The 14,823-nt window shown below is 37.5% G+C and overlaps 1 protein-coding gene across 6 annotated transcripts in view; it reads right to left on the reverse strand.

The window, feature by feature from the left end:
- NBEAL1 (neurobeachin like 1) overlaps positions 1–14,823 on the reverse strand; it is a 77,188-nt gene that overhangs the window by 22,584 nt on the left and 39,781 nt on the right. For all 6 annotated transcript variants that reach the window (XM_064718144.1, XM_064718141.1, XM_064718140.1 and 3 more), the window contains 19 exons: positions 14,456–14,541; positions 14,052–14,141; positions 12,591–12,759; positions 11,477–11,610; positions 10,935–11,094; positions 10,736–10,838; positions 9,877–10,033; positions 9,232–9,390; positions 8,744–8,903; positions 8,378–8,466; positions 6,993–7,574; positions 6,246–6,421; positions 5,732–5,885; positions 4,410–4,538; positions 3,791–4,096; positions 3,531–3,680; positions 2,498–2,655; positions 1,911–2,035; positions 970–1,096 (listed from right to left, as the gene is read on the reverse strand). In XM_064718144.1, coding sequence (XP_064574214.1) covers positions 970–1,096; positions 1,911–2,035; positions 2,498–2,655; positions 3,531–3,680; positions 3,791–4,096; positions 4,410–4,538; positions 5,732–5,885; positions 6,246–6,421; positions 6,993–7,574; positions 8,378–8,466; positions 8,744–8,903; positions 9,232–9,390; positions 9,877–10,033; positions 10,736–10,838; positions 10,935–11,094; positions 11,477–11,610; positions 12,591–12,759; positions 14,052–14,141; positions 14,456–14,541 — 3,214 coding nt within the window. The remainder of the gene's footprint in view (positions 1–969; positions 1,097–1,910; positions 2,036–2,497; positions 2,656–3,530; positions 3,681–3,790; positions 4,097–4,409; positions 4,539–5,731; positions 5,886–6,245; positions 6,422–6,992; positions 7,575–8,377; positions 8,467–8,743; positions 8,904–9,231; positions 9,391–9,876; positions 10,034–10,735; positions 10,839–10,934; positions 11,095–11,476; positions 11,611–12,590; positions 12,760–14,051; positions 14,142–14,455; positions 14,542–14,823) is intronic.

Consider the following 14,823-nt stretch of genomic DNA (forward strand, 5'->3'; position numbering starts at 1 on the left):
ATAAACAATTCTATAAAGCTGCTTTTATCAGCAGTCATGGGTGTTTCACACTAGACCACAAAGAGCATTTCACAGCATCACTCTTCAGTCTTGATGTTTTGGTCTTGGGCACAGTGGACTTGACTTCATGTCAAGTACAAAAACATCAGGCTGCATTTCCCTACTTCATTTAATTGTTGGGGGCTTAAGCTCTCTGGCCCAGAGCAGAGCTGAGTTCCAGTTCATGTGACTGAAGTTATCTCCAGGGTTATTTTGTTATAATCTACAGCAAGCATTTAATAACCTTTAAACTACAAAATGTATCAGTACCACTCAGAGTGCCAACTACCTACTGGACTTAACAGCACAAACACAGATGCACGCACAACGTGACATGTCCAATTACTGAAGCACTTGCTATCCTCCCTCAACTCCCCTTTCCCTGCTCTCTCTCTCCTGCCCTTTTTTTGGTTGCAGTCACACAAGTGACCTGAAGGAAGCACAGCCTTCCCTCTGGAATGCTGTTAAACACAAGGCACTCTCCAGCACTAAATGCCAACCACACAAATGTTCATGTTATGCAGCTGACAATGGAGTGAATGACATGGCAACTATGGACAAGAGGCAGTTCCAGTCTGGTCCATGTCCTCACACAGCAGATTGCCTCCTGAGAATTACAGCCAATATACACAGCAGGAAAGCATTAACAATTCCATAGCTTCAGCCCACCTGTGAGCAGTGAATCACTAATGGATTCTCAAACATCTGCTCTGCCTCCTTTTCCCTGGGGCTTTTCTTGTCTTAGTGGTAACAAGGATAAATCCAACAGTCCAACAGTAACTTTCCTGATCAAAACTGCCCTGGATTGAATTGTTGAGGCCAGACAAAGAAAGAGGGAAACTCTGGATGCTATTCAACTCCCAAAGTTGTTTCTTGTTCCCTATCCCTAGCACAGAAACAAATTATAATTGTTTATCCTGTTCTACTTACAAATTGGAACTGGCTGTTGTGTCTTCTTCTGGTAGTTCCAGCACATCATCTTCCAAGTCACTCACTTTCACCTGCTTCACCACCTCCAGAAGCAGAGACTCACTGGAGGGCTGTGTCTGGTGCACACCTAGCATAAATAGACATAACAGCTCGTAACTTTTTCTGCTACAATGCTTTTGGAAATCTAACCTACTAGACTGTCTTCTACAGTTGAATTTTGGTTGTAGCCAAGTAAGAAGCAAGCAGGTTTCTTATATATTTTTGTGGTTCAGCAGAACACTACAAACAGTCCTTGAGCTACATTGAAAATTATGACAACAAAAATTTAACTTGAATTCTGATGTGTACACTTACAATAAAATATTTTGCAATGTTTTTCCAGACATTGCTAAAGCATGCAGATTTAATAGAAATGCACTGTATCTGTTTTTTAGTTATGTGGGTTTTGTGGTTTTTTTTTTGCTTGAGCCTTGATATCCAATACATCAAACTTAACAGTTACACCCCTAACTGTTACACCCCTAACAACTGTTTGGCACACTTCTGAAGCAAAGCACTTCCAATCTACACATTTTAGCCAAAAATTGTAAAAGACTTTGAACAAACACTGCTTACTGTGATCTTTTTGTGTATATTTTGAAGAAATAATCTCATACAAGAAAGTTGTATGACTTCTTATTTTAAAACAAAGGAGTTGACTTTTATTTATTGCTCAACAAAACCCCACATTTCAATGAACCAGGGCAAAAGAATTCTACTCAGTAGGAAAATGTTGTTTAAGGTCAAAGAATCACTCTCATAATATAGATTTTACTACAGATGAAATAAAGAAAAATCAAGATTTAAGTATATAAGCATATACTGCTTATTAAACACAAAGAGGAAAGTGAGTATCTTTCTTTGGCAAGAACTCAAGTGAGATAGCAAATACAACTTTATACCTAAATTATCTCTCAGGTCACTAGCATCCTGATGAGAGTTGAAGTTGTAATTCTGCACTAGTTTTAGTCTCATACGTGAAAAATTTTCCACATTTGAAAGTTTCCAGTGAACAGGACGCTGTTTCCTAGGAAAACAAGAAAATTCATTAAAAAATCTGAATAAAGACCTACAGGAAAGAACTGATTACAAAAGAGTGCATATTTAGAAAAATACTGGTCATTAACTTGCACATTGTAAAAAATAAAATATTAAAATGCAGTTTATTGCTTTTGTTTCACATTGCAGTGCTGACCATCACTCCTTATTTTGTAAACAGTATTTATTTTCATAGAATTAGCAAGGTTGGAAGAGATGCTCAAGAGCATTAAGTCCAACTGACAAACTACCATCACTGCAATCACCCCAAAATTACTTTCTAATAAGAACATTTCCTGGCACGACTGGAGGCATTTCCCCTTGTCCTGTCACTCAAGACTGTACACCTCAAGCACGATTACTGCAGTCAGTCTGACCTGGTTTTAGCCACACGAAACAGTGAGCAAATCCCTTTTAAGAATGATACCCAGTTTAGGAAGCCCAGTCTCACCTTTCGGCCCAAGGCCCACGCTCAGAGAACAGGTACAGCTGGGCTGCTCTCCACTGCCTCAGCGTGGCTGTGTGCTGGCTGCTCAGCTGTTTGAGCATGCTGTTGTAGCGCAGGTTCTCCTGCCGAGCCTTCCTGCTGAACGGCTCCACAAAGTGCTCCTGAAACACCAGTGCAAACAGATCCAGCACTCAGTTACCTCTGACCTTGGAAAACAGCTTCCCAAGAATTCTCAGAAAACAAGTAGTGGAAAAAGTTTAGCGATAAAACATTCTGAAATTTAAAGGTAATAAAATATTTAGGAGAGAAATTTTTAAAAGCTTAGACCTAGAAGAAATAGTGCCAGACTTTAAAGATGTGAAGAAAGCATTATCAATGCTGAATCCACCATAAAGTAATTTTTCATCATCAGAAAAGCAGTCTAGGATTTTACCTAAATTCTGGCATTCTTGAATGTGACTTGCATTGTATTTTTCCTTCAGCTATTTGAATAAAATAGACCTACAAGTTTTGTTATTAAAAAAAGCAAAGAGATATGTAACTTCACTATGGTATTGCCTGTAATTACCTGTTAACTCTAATGCTAAAACTCAATCTGGACCTTATACAGGAAAGCAATTTTTCCACATTAAATAAGAACTGTTCACTGCTGTAAATGCTTTAACTGTATTGAAATAGGGTTTAAAAAAATAACCCAAAAACCAGCTCATAATGGAAATCAGGTTTTAATAATTCAAAACACAAATCAAAGAGGATGCAGCTTAAGGGTGAGCATATCTCTACCTTACTGATGAAAAGGAAGGCCTACTGTACTGAAATCACTTTGATTGCATGTAAGACTGTTAATAGACAGAGTAGAATTAGTAAGTATATCCTAGAAGGGCATATAGTTCCACTGCCCATCAAATCTTAATTAAATTAACCTGTTTACAGTTACTTCAACTGGATCATCCTGAAATTCATTTTCTCCATCTTTTAGAAGGCAGCTCTCAAGAAAGATCTTTTAAGAGAACCTCACACTCACTGAAAACCTTACCTGAAATTTAAGCTTACTTTCTCCTCTTTCCCGGTCTCGCTTGTGCATGTTCACCATAAAAGCTTCATAACAATCTTTCCAATAAAGTGCCATTTGCTCATTATCATGTCTGAATGAATTCTCTTCATATTGCTTCATATTTGGAATAATCTGGTTCCATCAAAACAAAATAAAAAGTACCATGTGATTTCTGAATGGGTTCCTCTGCTTTCATGGCTGAAAAGAGGGAGGAAACGATACAGAAAGAATTTACTACTTACATATTTGTCAATATAAACTTGCCACTCATCAGATCTGCAGTATTCTTGAAAGTCCTCAAAGAAAGATGGGCTGCCATTGGTAGGAGGCAGCGAAGGAAGGTGCAGGTTCATAAAGAGAAGTTCATAAACCTTGGATACCAATGTCCGAACAAGAGGAATCAAAAATGAGTATGTTTCTGTCTTCTCTTCAATTGACCTACTCAAAATGCCTTCCAACTTCCCCAGGAGGTAGCATGCCTCAGGCTGGCTCTCAATTACTTTGGTCTGAAGGAGGGTGTTTAGCTTGGCTGCTGCCATAGCACAGACCTACAAAAACAAACAGCACAAAATGAATGTGATCTTCCTTGAGCACCCATCTTTTTCCTGCTACTCCTGCCTGCATATTCCCATCCTCAAACAGAAGCCCTCTACCTCTTCCTTGTGCTCCACAGGTACACACTGACAGGACTGTAGAGCAAACCTGCAAAAGCTAAGAGCCAATAAAACATCTTCCCAAGAGAAGGATGAGGGACTGCCACAGGTCTGCTCACTGGTGTGAGCAGCTCGCCCAAAAACCACAACATTTACATCAAACATGCCCTTAAAACTCAAGTACCACTTGCAAGAATTTGCAACAAACCTGTAAGTTGTCTTGTGCAATAAATCCAAGGAGGAGCTGGACTTGCACCTGTGAAAGCCTAATTGCTTCTAGGCCAGCAGAGTACCAGACTGACAGACTATCCATCAGAGTCACTAGTTCTTCCAACAGCTATTACAGAAACCAAAAATTGGCATAACATTAAAATAAATAAAATAAACTGGAATAAAAGTAACAATAACTACTTTAGCTGGAGACACAATAATTTCAAAGAGCTAAAGAAGAGGCTGTGTTCACATTTGTAACTTAACCAAACCCAGAAAATCATCAGAGAACACTGCAGTTAAACCAGTAATTTAAAGAAATTCCTGACAACAAAAATCTACCTAGCCCAGTACATTAAATCAAGTATTTCCCCAAAATAAAGTGCATATATATATATATGTGTGTGTGTGTGTACAGGGAGTGAGAGTATATATATGCTTATTGCTTTTCCTATAAATTAACTCCAGTAAATGCCATATCCCTAGAAAATTTAGAAGACCCCACTTTAGGAGGCACTTCTTTCTGTCAGTATTTAGACAGCAAAAGTGACACAAGCCTTGTGAAAGGTGGGTATTCCCAAGGCAAATGGCATATTTCACTATCCAGATGTGGTTGTTTAAAATACACCTTGACACACTCCCTAACACAGCATAGGAATTACTGTGTTAATGACTCTTGACATTTTACTTTTTTCTTAAAGAAAGTAGTCTTACAAAATATTTTTAAGGATTTCCAGAGAAATAATTATGGTTTCCATATAATCTCTCTTTTTTTGCTTAGAAAAACTGAAAAGCAATGACAACTCTGACTGTGAAGGAAGCATGACCAGTGCCAGAGATTGCATAAATGTTGAGATAAATTATATCTGCTGAAACTCCAATATGGGTCAAAACCCAGAAGTGACATTTCTCAACTTGCAACCAAGAGCAGGGTTTTGGCTGGTCGTTCATTCAGGATGCTCAGAGAGTCATAAACACTGATAAACAGTGCAAACAGTGCAAAATCTGCTTAGGCTACAACTGCTGCTATTTCATTAGTTTTTACATTTTCTAAATATTTCTCCAGCCTGAAGAAACCTGGATTCTCAGTAAAGAGTACTACTTACATGCCTACTTAATTTGCAAAATTTACTATATTCCCTGTGGTAAATACTGACATTTTTTATTCATGAAGGGGCACTCTAATCCATTCTACTATAAATCCTTACTCTGTAATATCTGTGGTTTAATATGACTACAAGGATGACAGTATCCAAACCAACAACTTTCTTGTTACCATTTCAGCCCATATACAGTACTTCCATTATGCAGTTACTGTACCTTTTCTGTCCATAAATTTGAATTAATTAGTCCTTCTGCCTGCAGGAAACCTTGTACAATTAGCAAGAGCTTGAAGGCATTTTCAGCATGTGTAGGGAGAGCTTTTGAATCTCTGTTATCAGTGACTGACCATTCTAACATCTTCTCCAGCAAGCTGCATGGAAAACAAAATCCCCAAGTAAGTATTACATGTTCTGAGTGTAAGTGGCTTTAAAAAAATCCAATTAAGTATTTAATTGAATCTCTTAGTCTGCAGTTACATAACTGCCATCTTCTTGATAAGCCAATGAGATAAAAGCGATTGAGAGACTCATGAAAACAGTGATAGTTTTAAAACCTTCTGGCCTCAAGACCCACCTCCTAAACAGGTCCAGGAATATATTTCTGTATATGTGAAGTATGTGAAGAGACAGCAGAGAAAAGTACATCTTGTTGGGAACCACCTACCCCTCCCCAGCTTCACTCATGCCCCTCACTTCTGTTTATCCTGAGAAGGGATGAACTGTACACTCACTTGAGTTTTATTTCATCAGAAGGCCGCAGCAACTCGTTAGACATGCCCAGTTTGGTGAGAGCAGAGAACACCTGTCCTCTCTCAATCCAAGCATCATCATCAGATTTTTCAATACCTTTCCACATTATACACAGTAGGATGTCTGTGAGTAACTGTATGAGTTCATTATCACTCCCCTAAAAAAGAAGTGAAATATTTAAAGCCCTTCTAGTACAGAAAACCTTCAAAACATTTCTTATTCATCACAGCCCTTATATTTTCATGCTGCAACATTTGAAACTCTGCAGTCTTCAACAGGATTCCGAAGTCCAATTGAAAAGCTCAGGAAAGCACAAATATAAGAGACTGTAACTTGCTTGTATGATGTAAAACAAGCTGCCTTTTAGCCACCCTTGATTTTTTCACAGCAAGTCTGCCGTATACCTTCTCTGGATGATAAAGGATGTTTAAATATAGAGGGAGTAGAGTTTGCAGGGATTTTTTGCGGCTTCTTGTAGTTGGGAGGTTGGCATTATTTGCTTTTTTGTTCTTTTTTTTTTTAAACACAAAGCTACCCCAAGTGGACACTCAAAAAAGAAGACACATTACAAAAGGAAGTACTCCTATTCACTATAAAAAAGCCATTTTGTTCACTTTCCTGTTGGATGATAGGAGGGACAAAAAAACGTAATAATGATTCATTAGGGAGATTGAAAGAACGAAATGAAATTTCCAACAGTGGGAGAAACCAGTCCCATAATTACTTACTCCTTGGTTTTCAAAGAGAGAAAGCTCAGCAGCAAAGCACACATCATTTGTAACACCCAGCTCTCTGTCAGGCTGCCCAGAGAAGGGCTTTGTGCTCTCTGTGGGTGAGGGAGTGCTGGGCTGGCTGTCTGTCATCTGATTCCCAACATCAGCCAGTTCGTAAGAGTCAACACTGGACAAATCCAAACTCAAATGTGAAGGATTACTGTGCCACAGCCCTTCTCGGCCCTGCGAACCGAAAGACATCTCTGCTGTGGATGCATCCTCCAGTGGCATAACAGAGAAATGGGCAGGGGCATCCAGGGATTTGTTGTCTTCTAAACTCCACTGATCAAAGAGACCATTAACTGATGCAAAGCTGCCAGCTTTATCTCTCTCTGTTTTATCAGCTTGATGTTTCTGTAGCTCTTCAGTAGGAGGCTTTCTATCCTCTTCCCTGGAGGAATCAGTCCTGTTCTCCTTAAAGCCAAGCCGGACATCTGAGTTCTCCTTCAGGAACAGTCTAACCAAAGTGTCCTGCCAGCCCAGCTGCTGAGAGATCTGTTGTGCTGCATCCAATTGGGAATGCAAAAGGTGCAAAATCTAAGGAAGAGAAGATATCCCATATCTACACATTAATTTTAGCTTGTAACTGCATCCATCTGGCTTTTAAATTAAACATTTTACAATCTTTAAATTTCTTTACTTTTCTTACAACCTTATATAAAGAGTCATAATCAGCTAATAATAAGCAAACCAGTCACAAAATATATTTTTCTCATTAAAAAAATATTGTTGATAAAAAAAGAAAAAAACATAAAAAATTCTCAAGAGAAAAGCTATTAAACCATATTGATAAGTTGCCATATTTCAGCAACTCTTCTGCAACAATTCCTCCAAAAGCCAGTTATCTCAATAAATAATCCCATTCCCCCATAGTCTAAAAAAATTCTCTAACAAAAAATATGCTTGATTAGGAACTATTAATAAAATTACAGTATTAATAGCTTATTGATAGCATACATTATAGTTTCACTTCTTCATTTTGGGAAACCTTAACAGACTATATGATGTCTCACAGCTACCATTCAGTACTAATTCCAGTGACAGAAGCTTTGAGAAAACTCAGTAATTCAAGGAGCCCACTACCTCAAATCTGTAGAAAATACAAGCTATTTGAGAACCATGATAGAGGCTTCACTTTTTGTTTTGGCTTTTTAAAGTACTTGAGTACACAAAATACAACAGTAAGTGACAGATGGGTCTAATTTTTAAAATAAATCATTGCTAAAAAAACCAGTAACAACAAATACTGCCACTGTCTTTTAAAGAAATAATTTAGTTATTACACTGTACAGCTCATTGGCTTGAAGGACAGTACTCCAGTTCTAAAGAAGACAACTAACCTTTCTACAGATAATCACTCTCATGTTTATATCTGATCTATGAGCCAGATACACTACAGCTAGGAGATCTTTATAATTCACAGCAGGATCTGTAGGGAAGAAAGAAAAAAGCCACCATAAGCAATATCACACAAGAGAATGTAACAAATAAATATTTATAAATCGCCTTGGAAGTTATGACTGCATCCAAGGATAGTAAAAGGAACAAACTTCAGGGAACTAAGAAAATGTCAGCTGAGACTAATGGGAACTTGGAACAGAACAGCTCTACAAGCAACACCTCAGGCTCTCCTCAACAAAAACCAGGGATGCTGGCCTCTGAGCAGCAGAAGAGTACTAATGTCAGATATAGCCCTTGCCAATTACCTGCATAGAGGACTTGGTTAAGCAGGTTTTTAATAAGAGAAACAGTAACATGGGATTCATTCAGAAGGAGTCCCAGCCCAGAGTACCCCACTTCTCTGAGCCTCATCCGGTGCTTGCTCCGCTCATAAACTTTGGTACATTTCAGCATCTCTTCCACAATCTGTAAGGAAAAGGAGACACAAATGCAAATTGAGCACAGAACAGCATCATTATCTCTCAAACTTGTGTATACTATAACATGCTGGTCCACAATTTTTAAAGTTTATTTGATAAACTAACTAAAACAACATGGAGAGATTTTTAAAGATCCCAACACTTTATTTTAAGAGAACACATTCCTTTGTGACAATGCCATCTAGCTAACATAAGAGAAAAGAAAAAAGCAAACTTGGATGATATTGTAATTACATACACTTCTGCCAGACCAAAGGAAAACACACATTTATGCTCAATTGATTAATTTAGGAACATATCATTCAATTAATTACCTTGAACACAAGTTCTCTAAGCCTGTCAGAGTATCTTTGATGCAATAACAGAGCATAAAGAATATCAGCATTCCCTGGTTCAAAGAGCAATAAAAAAAGCTGGTCTGGGGTTGGACTGGAATGAAGTAGGCTGAAGAGAACATCCAGAATTCCGCAGAGCTACAAAATGAAGACAAGAAAATTAATACCCAGTTCATTCAGATTTCATGCTTTGTTTTAGGAAAATTTTCTTGGTTTTTAAGTTTTACCTTTGCTGGTAATAGACATTCTGTGGCTCAGTATTAGTGCCTTTAAACAACTTGTAATACATTTTCTTCTCTCTATAGAATACCTTATCTCATTAAGCACGGACACAAAGTAAGAACAAATGCTGCTGATGCCATAAAATAGAAACTATGTCATCCCAACTCCAGGTAGGTTGAAAATCAATTCATTTGGTTTTGTAAAGTAAGATAACTTTTCTAATGGCACATCCTTATCTTACCTACATCTAAACAGAACCACACATCAGCTAATATTTTGCTTGTGGTCATTTTCTTCTTCGTTCACCCTTCTTTTAAGTACACAAGGCACGATTTCTAAATGCCAAGATGCCAAACCAAATCATGTCCAGTTTAAACTGTTAATTTATGCCATGTTGCATACCTGCTCCTCATCACTGGTGGCAGCTATGTATCCTACAATGCTCTGAATTTCTTCATGTGTTCCACCTTTGCTCAGGAAATATTTGATTAGTCCATACAGGGACGTCCGTATTGTCCTCAGGTCATCAGGAGCCAAATCACCATCTTTACAGCCAGTCCTGCTTGCCAACAGACCAAAAAGACAACCTAAGGAAGCTCTTCTTGGCTCATTTATAGCAATTTGATGGTGCCAGTTTGGTAATTTTTCATCTACCCAGGCATCGTGCACAAGCGTTCAATTTTTACTGAACTCAAGCAACTGAACAGTAATAATCAGATCAGACTTTGCATGTCTATCAAAGCCCTGAAAATGCAGACTTGTATTGATCTGAATGTAGGTCAGCATTGCAGGTTCCCACCTCCCACAGGAAACAGCAAAGTCTCTTGTCAATCTTCCTCAAACACATAATTATATTCATAAGCAGATAAAAATCATCAGCACTGAAAGGTTAAAATTTTAAATTTCTAAAGAAGTCTTACTTCAAAATTCTACAAGCATTTAAAAAAACTTAAAATGCTAAACTTTTTATAACGGTAATGATCTATGACTTAATTTGCGTTGTTTAACTACAATTTTGTAGTTTTAATTACTTCGACAGGCACTCCTAGTGTCACTGACAAACTTTACATAATCTTAGCATAAAAATTCAAGGCAAGGCAAAGTAGTAAATCAAATGGGAAAAAAAATTAATGCAATTTTGTAAACAAAATCAACCAACAAAATCCAACCTGCGGTTTTATTTATTCATTTTAGAATGATGGCAGAAAACTCCAAGAGCCACACAAAATAAATGAGGAGTCAGAAGTAGTAAAACTCATACCCATAATAAATCCTGAGTGTGTCTAGAAGAAACTGCACACCATACTTCTTTCTGAAGAGCCTTCTACTGTCCTTGATGATTGTAGAAAGATACTGTATATGTCCTACAACATAAAGGCTTCTTTTAGAACCAAGGTTAAGATTTGTGTCATGTGAAGAGTCCTGTGCCTTCACACAGCTGCCTGAGGCCAAGAGCTCACCAATTCTGAAGGGAAAGTCACCACTGTTCCAGATGCTGAAGTCAAAAAGCAAGTGGTGATACATCTGTTGCAAAAGCTGCATGTTCTTTTCTACTGAGACTTGTTCTATCAGCAACTGTACAGCCATCAGGACATTCACATCCATTAAGATGCTTGGCACCTTGCAAAATAACAACAGGTGTCAGCACTCAAAATACTGAATGTCCTAATAAAATTTTATTTTAAAAAATGGAAGTTTAAGTTTCTTTTATCTTCTACAGCAATGTCTGCTCCATTAAAGCAATAAAATAAACACAAAAGTATTTGAATAACCAAACAACACAATGTCTATATCAAAAAACCACAACATTACAGAAAATGAAACATTGTATTTCACTTTGCAGATAAATACGAACTTCTCACACCTTTTTGCTTTTAGAAACACAAGAAATAAAATTCTTACTAAGGAGGCCTTTACGGACTGTGGCAATCTGGCTATGCTTCAAAATCAGAACCTCATCCACAAAATTCATTACTAAATGATGTTTCTCAAGTTTGCTCACCTTCTGTAACAACGCTCCTAGGGTGGCAACTCCATGGGAGTGAATGAGATTTTCTTGATTAACGTGATGTCCCTGAATAAAGTGTTTTATCATCAAGATGAAAGTTGCAACTATGTTCTTCTCCAGACGTGCTTCTGCAGAACAGAACAACAGTAGCTAAATCTTATGGTTTATCATTGGATCACTGCATAAAAATAGAGGGGAAAAAATAAAATCAACTATTTATATTCCTCACTACTTCCTGAACTTCTCAGCTCCTGTTCCTCAGCTGTAGCCTGTCTTTAGATTTTTTCCTGTGCAGAATCACAGCCATTCCATGCCTCTCCAGAGCAAAGTGATCCCAGTCCTGACTTCAGTTGCTTCATCCATGACTGTAGGTTACAAACTTCTTTGTTACAATCTTTTGCAAATGCTGTTATTTTCCCTCTGTAGCGGCAAACTGACACTTCCTAGCCATTGTATGCAAAAAATTAGAGACAGAGAAGACCTATTTTTTTCATTCTTCTCCATCATTTCATCTGTGCAAAAGAGTAGCATTCTGCCTTGCAAGGTCAGCTTTCTCAGTGGTTTTTGTTAAGGTCAAAGTTAATTCTCAATATTAGCAAAGCTTTAAAAAAATCTATTCTTAAACATATGACTATGTGTGGAAGAGGCAGGAGCCTGAATATTTCATTAAGAAAATATAAGTTTGGCTAAAGGCTAAATAGTGCAGTTCTGATGCTGCTGTCCCCACATGCCTGTGTGACCCAGCTCTCAAGCTGTAGGAAAACTTCTCCTGTCAATATTAGTAAGTTTTACATCAAACAATTTCTCAAAATAATCAGAATAGAAATTAAAACAATGTCATACCTTGGCACCTCTAACACTAAATCATGAAAAGAAAAATAATGCTATTAAATATATCTATACTTGAAATATGTTATATTATTTTTTATATAGTGCTGAACTCCTGGTATTCAGTATCTATGTCAGGTATCTAGAAACAGAAAGAGCCTTTCAGCTTTACACAGATGCTCTGGAAAATTCAGCACATAATAAACAGATTTCTGTCATTCAAAAAAGGACTTGTAAAATCAAGCTCAAAAATTAGGTCACTTCAGCTTCACTTTCCTACCTGATGCCTTTGGGGATGAAAAGACCACCCAGTCCCCCTCTACAGGAGTTACAAGTTCTGGAGGCAGAGCTTCTCCTTCAGACTTCTCAGGCATCTGTGCACCAAGAAAGCTGATCTGCTCCAGCAATGGAAACAGCACATTCATCCCACCAATACAGTTGATCATATCCTGAATCAAGAGAAAAGGCAGGATAAACATCACCATAAATAAAATCCCTTCCATTATAACAAAAATTTACTCTGCATACAAGAGTACTCACAAACCAATCAGAATGTCTCACAGGCCACTTACACATGGGCCATCCTGTCAGCTCTTGTTCTGAAAGTACATTTTGTACATTTCCTTCCTCCTCCCCCCATATAAACACTGAAACTGAAGGACACAAAATCTGCTAAATATATTTAAAAATCAGAAAAAACATCTCTCTGATTTCTAAGTTACTTGCTGCAAGCAGCAAGAGAAGACTATAAGATTATACACATCTCTGTTTAATCATCTTCGTGCAACATTTCGACTTCAGGCAATTAAATAATACAATTTTTTTTAATAACTCTACACATGCATCAATTCTAAGCCTCTCCTTAAAATTCAAGTCTCCTAAGTCCCCTTTTTTCCCTTTCTTCTCACAAGTGGAGATAGCACAAGACAGTCCCAGAGGTGTGTAAGGACAGACTTTGATTTAGCACTTAGTGCCACACTCTGGTTAACAAGATGGTGTTTGGTCACAGGTTGGACTTGATGACCTCAGAGGATGTTGCCAATTTAATTGATTCTGGATTCTGTTGTTCAAACAATGCTTCTTGTGGTAAGGTATAATATATTCCAAACACAAGATTTCTAGAAGTGATTCACAACCACTTCAAATCATTTCAAAATCAGGGTTTTAGCAAGCTAGTCAGAGACACCCACTCATTTCCCCAGCTTGGTCCAGAGACAAATACTGTGGAGCCCATTAATGGGCAAAGAGAACAAATCAAAGTATTAGAACTATTCACATCATAGCAAATTAACTAACGAGTGTCTGAATTTTCTTAACATTAGTGTCAGCAAGTGGTTGTAGAGATATGCACAGTGGATATATACCAAACCCTAGCAATCTTCATCTAACTCAAAGTTTATGACAAAGAAAACCATGACAGAATTCCCTAGAGATGACAAAATGCTCTTGATACACAACATGCATTCAACATTATTATGAAGAATTGTCAGCTACCACAAAATATCTTCATGTACTGTGACAGTAAAAGCAGTGGCACTCATAAGTTCTCAATAAATGTAATGTAAAGGCAACACTACTCCACCTACAGCATTAGCCCATGAATTCTCAGTATAAAAACACGGTCTATCTGTTAAATATAATTTGCATTATGATAATAACTTCCAGCATTCCAAAAGTTAGATGAACACACATAGCCACTGTCAGTTTTACATCAGGTTCTGCCTCTTTACAACACATTTACCTTGATGTCCCAATTCACTACTTTGTTTCCAGTTAGTCTTCCATGTAAAAGATTTGCAGACAGGTCAAGGCAAATTGGATTTCTGCAGGCCTGTTAAACAAATAAAGAAGACATGATATCATCAAGCATCTACAGATGCTTGAACACAAGATTTTCTGCCAATGTGTTGATATTAAAGTATTTAAACAATATGAAACCCTTAGAATATAACATGTGCCATTTTAGACTTGACATTCTCTATTGTACAAGACAATTCCATCCTTTTGCCAAACTCACTATGTCTGCACAAGACTACAGTTTAAGAAAGCTCTCACTGCTCCTTATCTTCCCATAAAAGCCACAGTGCAAACACTGAAAGCAATGCACACTGTGTAGTCAAACAGAAATTATGTCCTGTTTCATACCTTTGGTGTATAATGAAGCAGCACCTTACTGGGGAGGTCTGCTACTTCAGCTTCTTGAGACTTCCATGGAGTTAAACAGTTTGGACCTATTAAAAAAAGGTATATAAAATCATATAACATATTTTAAGAGTCCAGAGGTTAATAATGTTGCCCTTTACAAATGTTATAATACCAAACATGTTGGAAGAACAAATGGGACAGTCTGAACAGTATCTATTTCAAACATGCTTCGAAGTAGAGTTTCTATGACTTAAATCATTCGTTCCAGAGGGTATGCTTAAAAAGGAACACATTCTACATGAAATGCTAAACTGCACAAAGAAGAGGTGTTTTTATACCTTCAAGCAGCTCTCATGTTTGTCTGTACA

The sequence above is a fragment of the Zonotrichia leucophrys genome, chromosome 7 (genome assembly GCF_028769735.1).
Source record: "Zonotrichia leucophrys gambelii isolate GWCS_2022_RI chromosome 7, RI_Zleu_2.0, whole genome shotgun sequence".
NCBI classification, from domain to species: Eukaryota; Metazoa; Chordata; class Aves; order Passeriformes; family Passerellidae; genus Zonotrichia; species Zonotrichia leucophrys.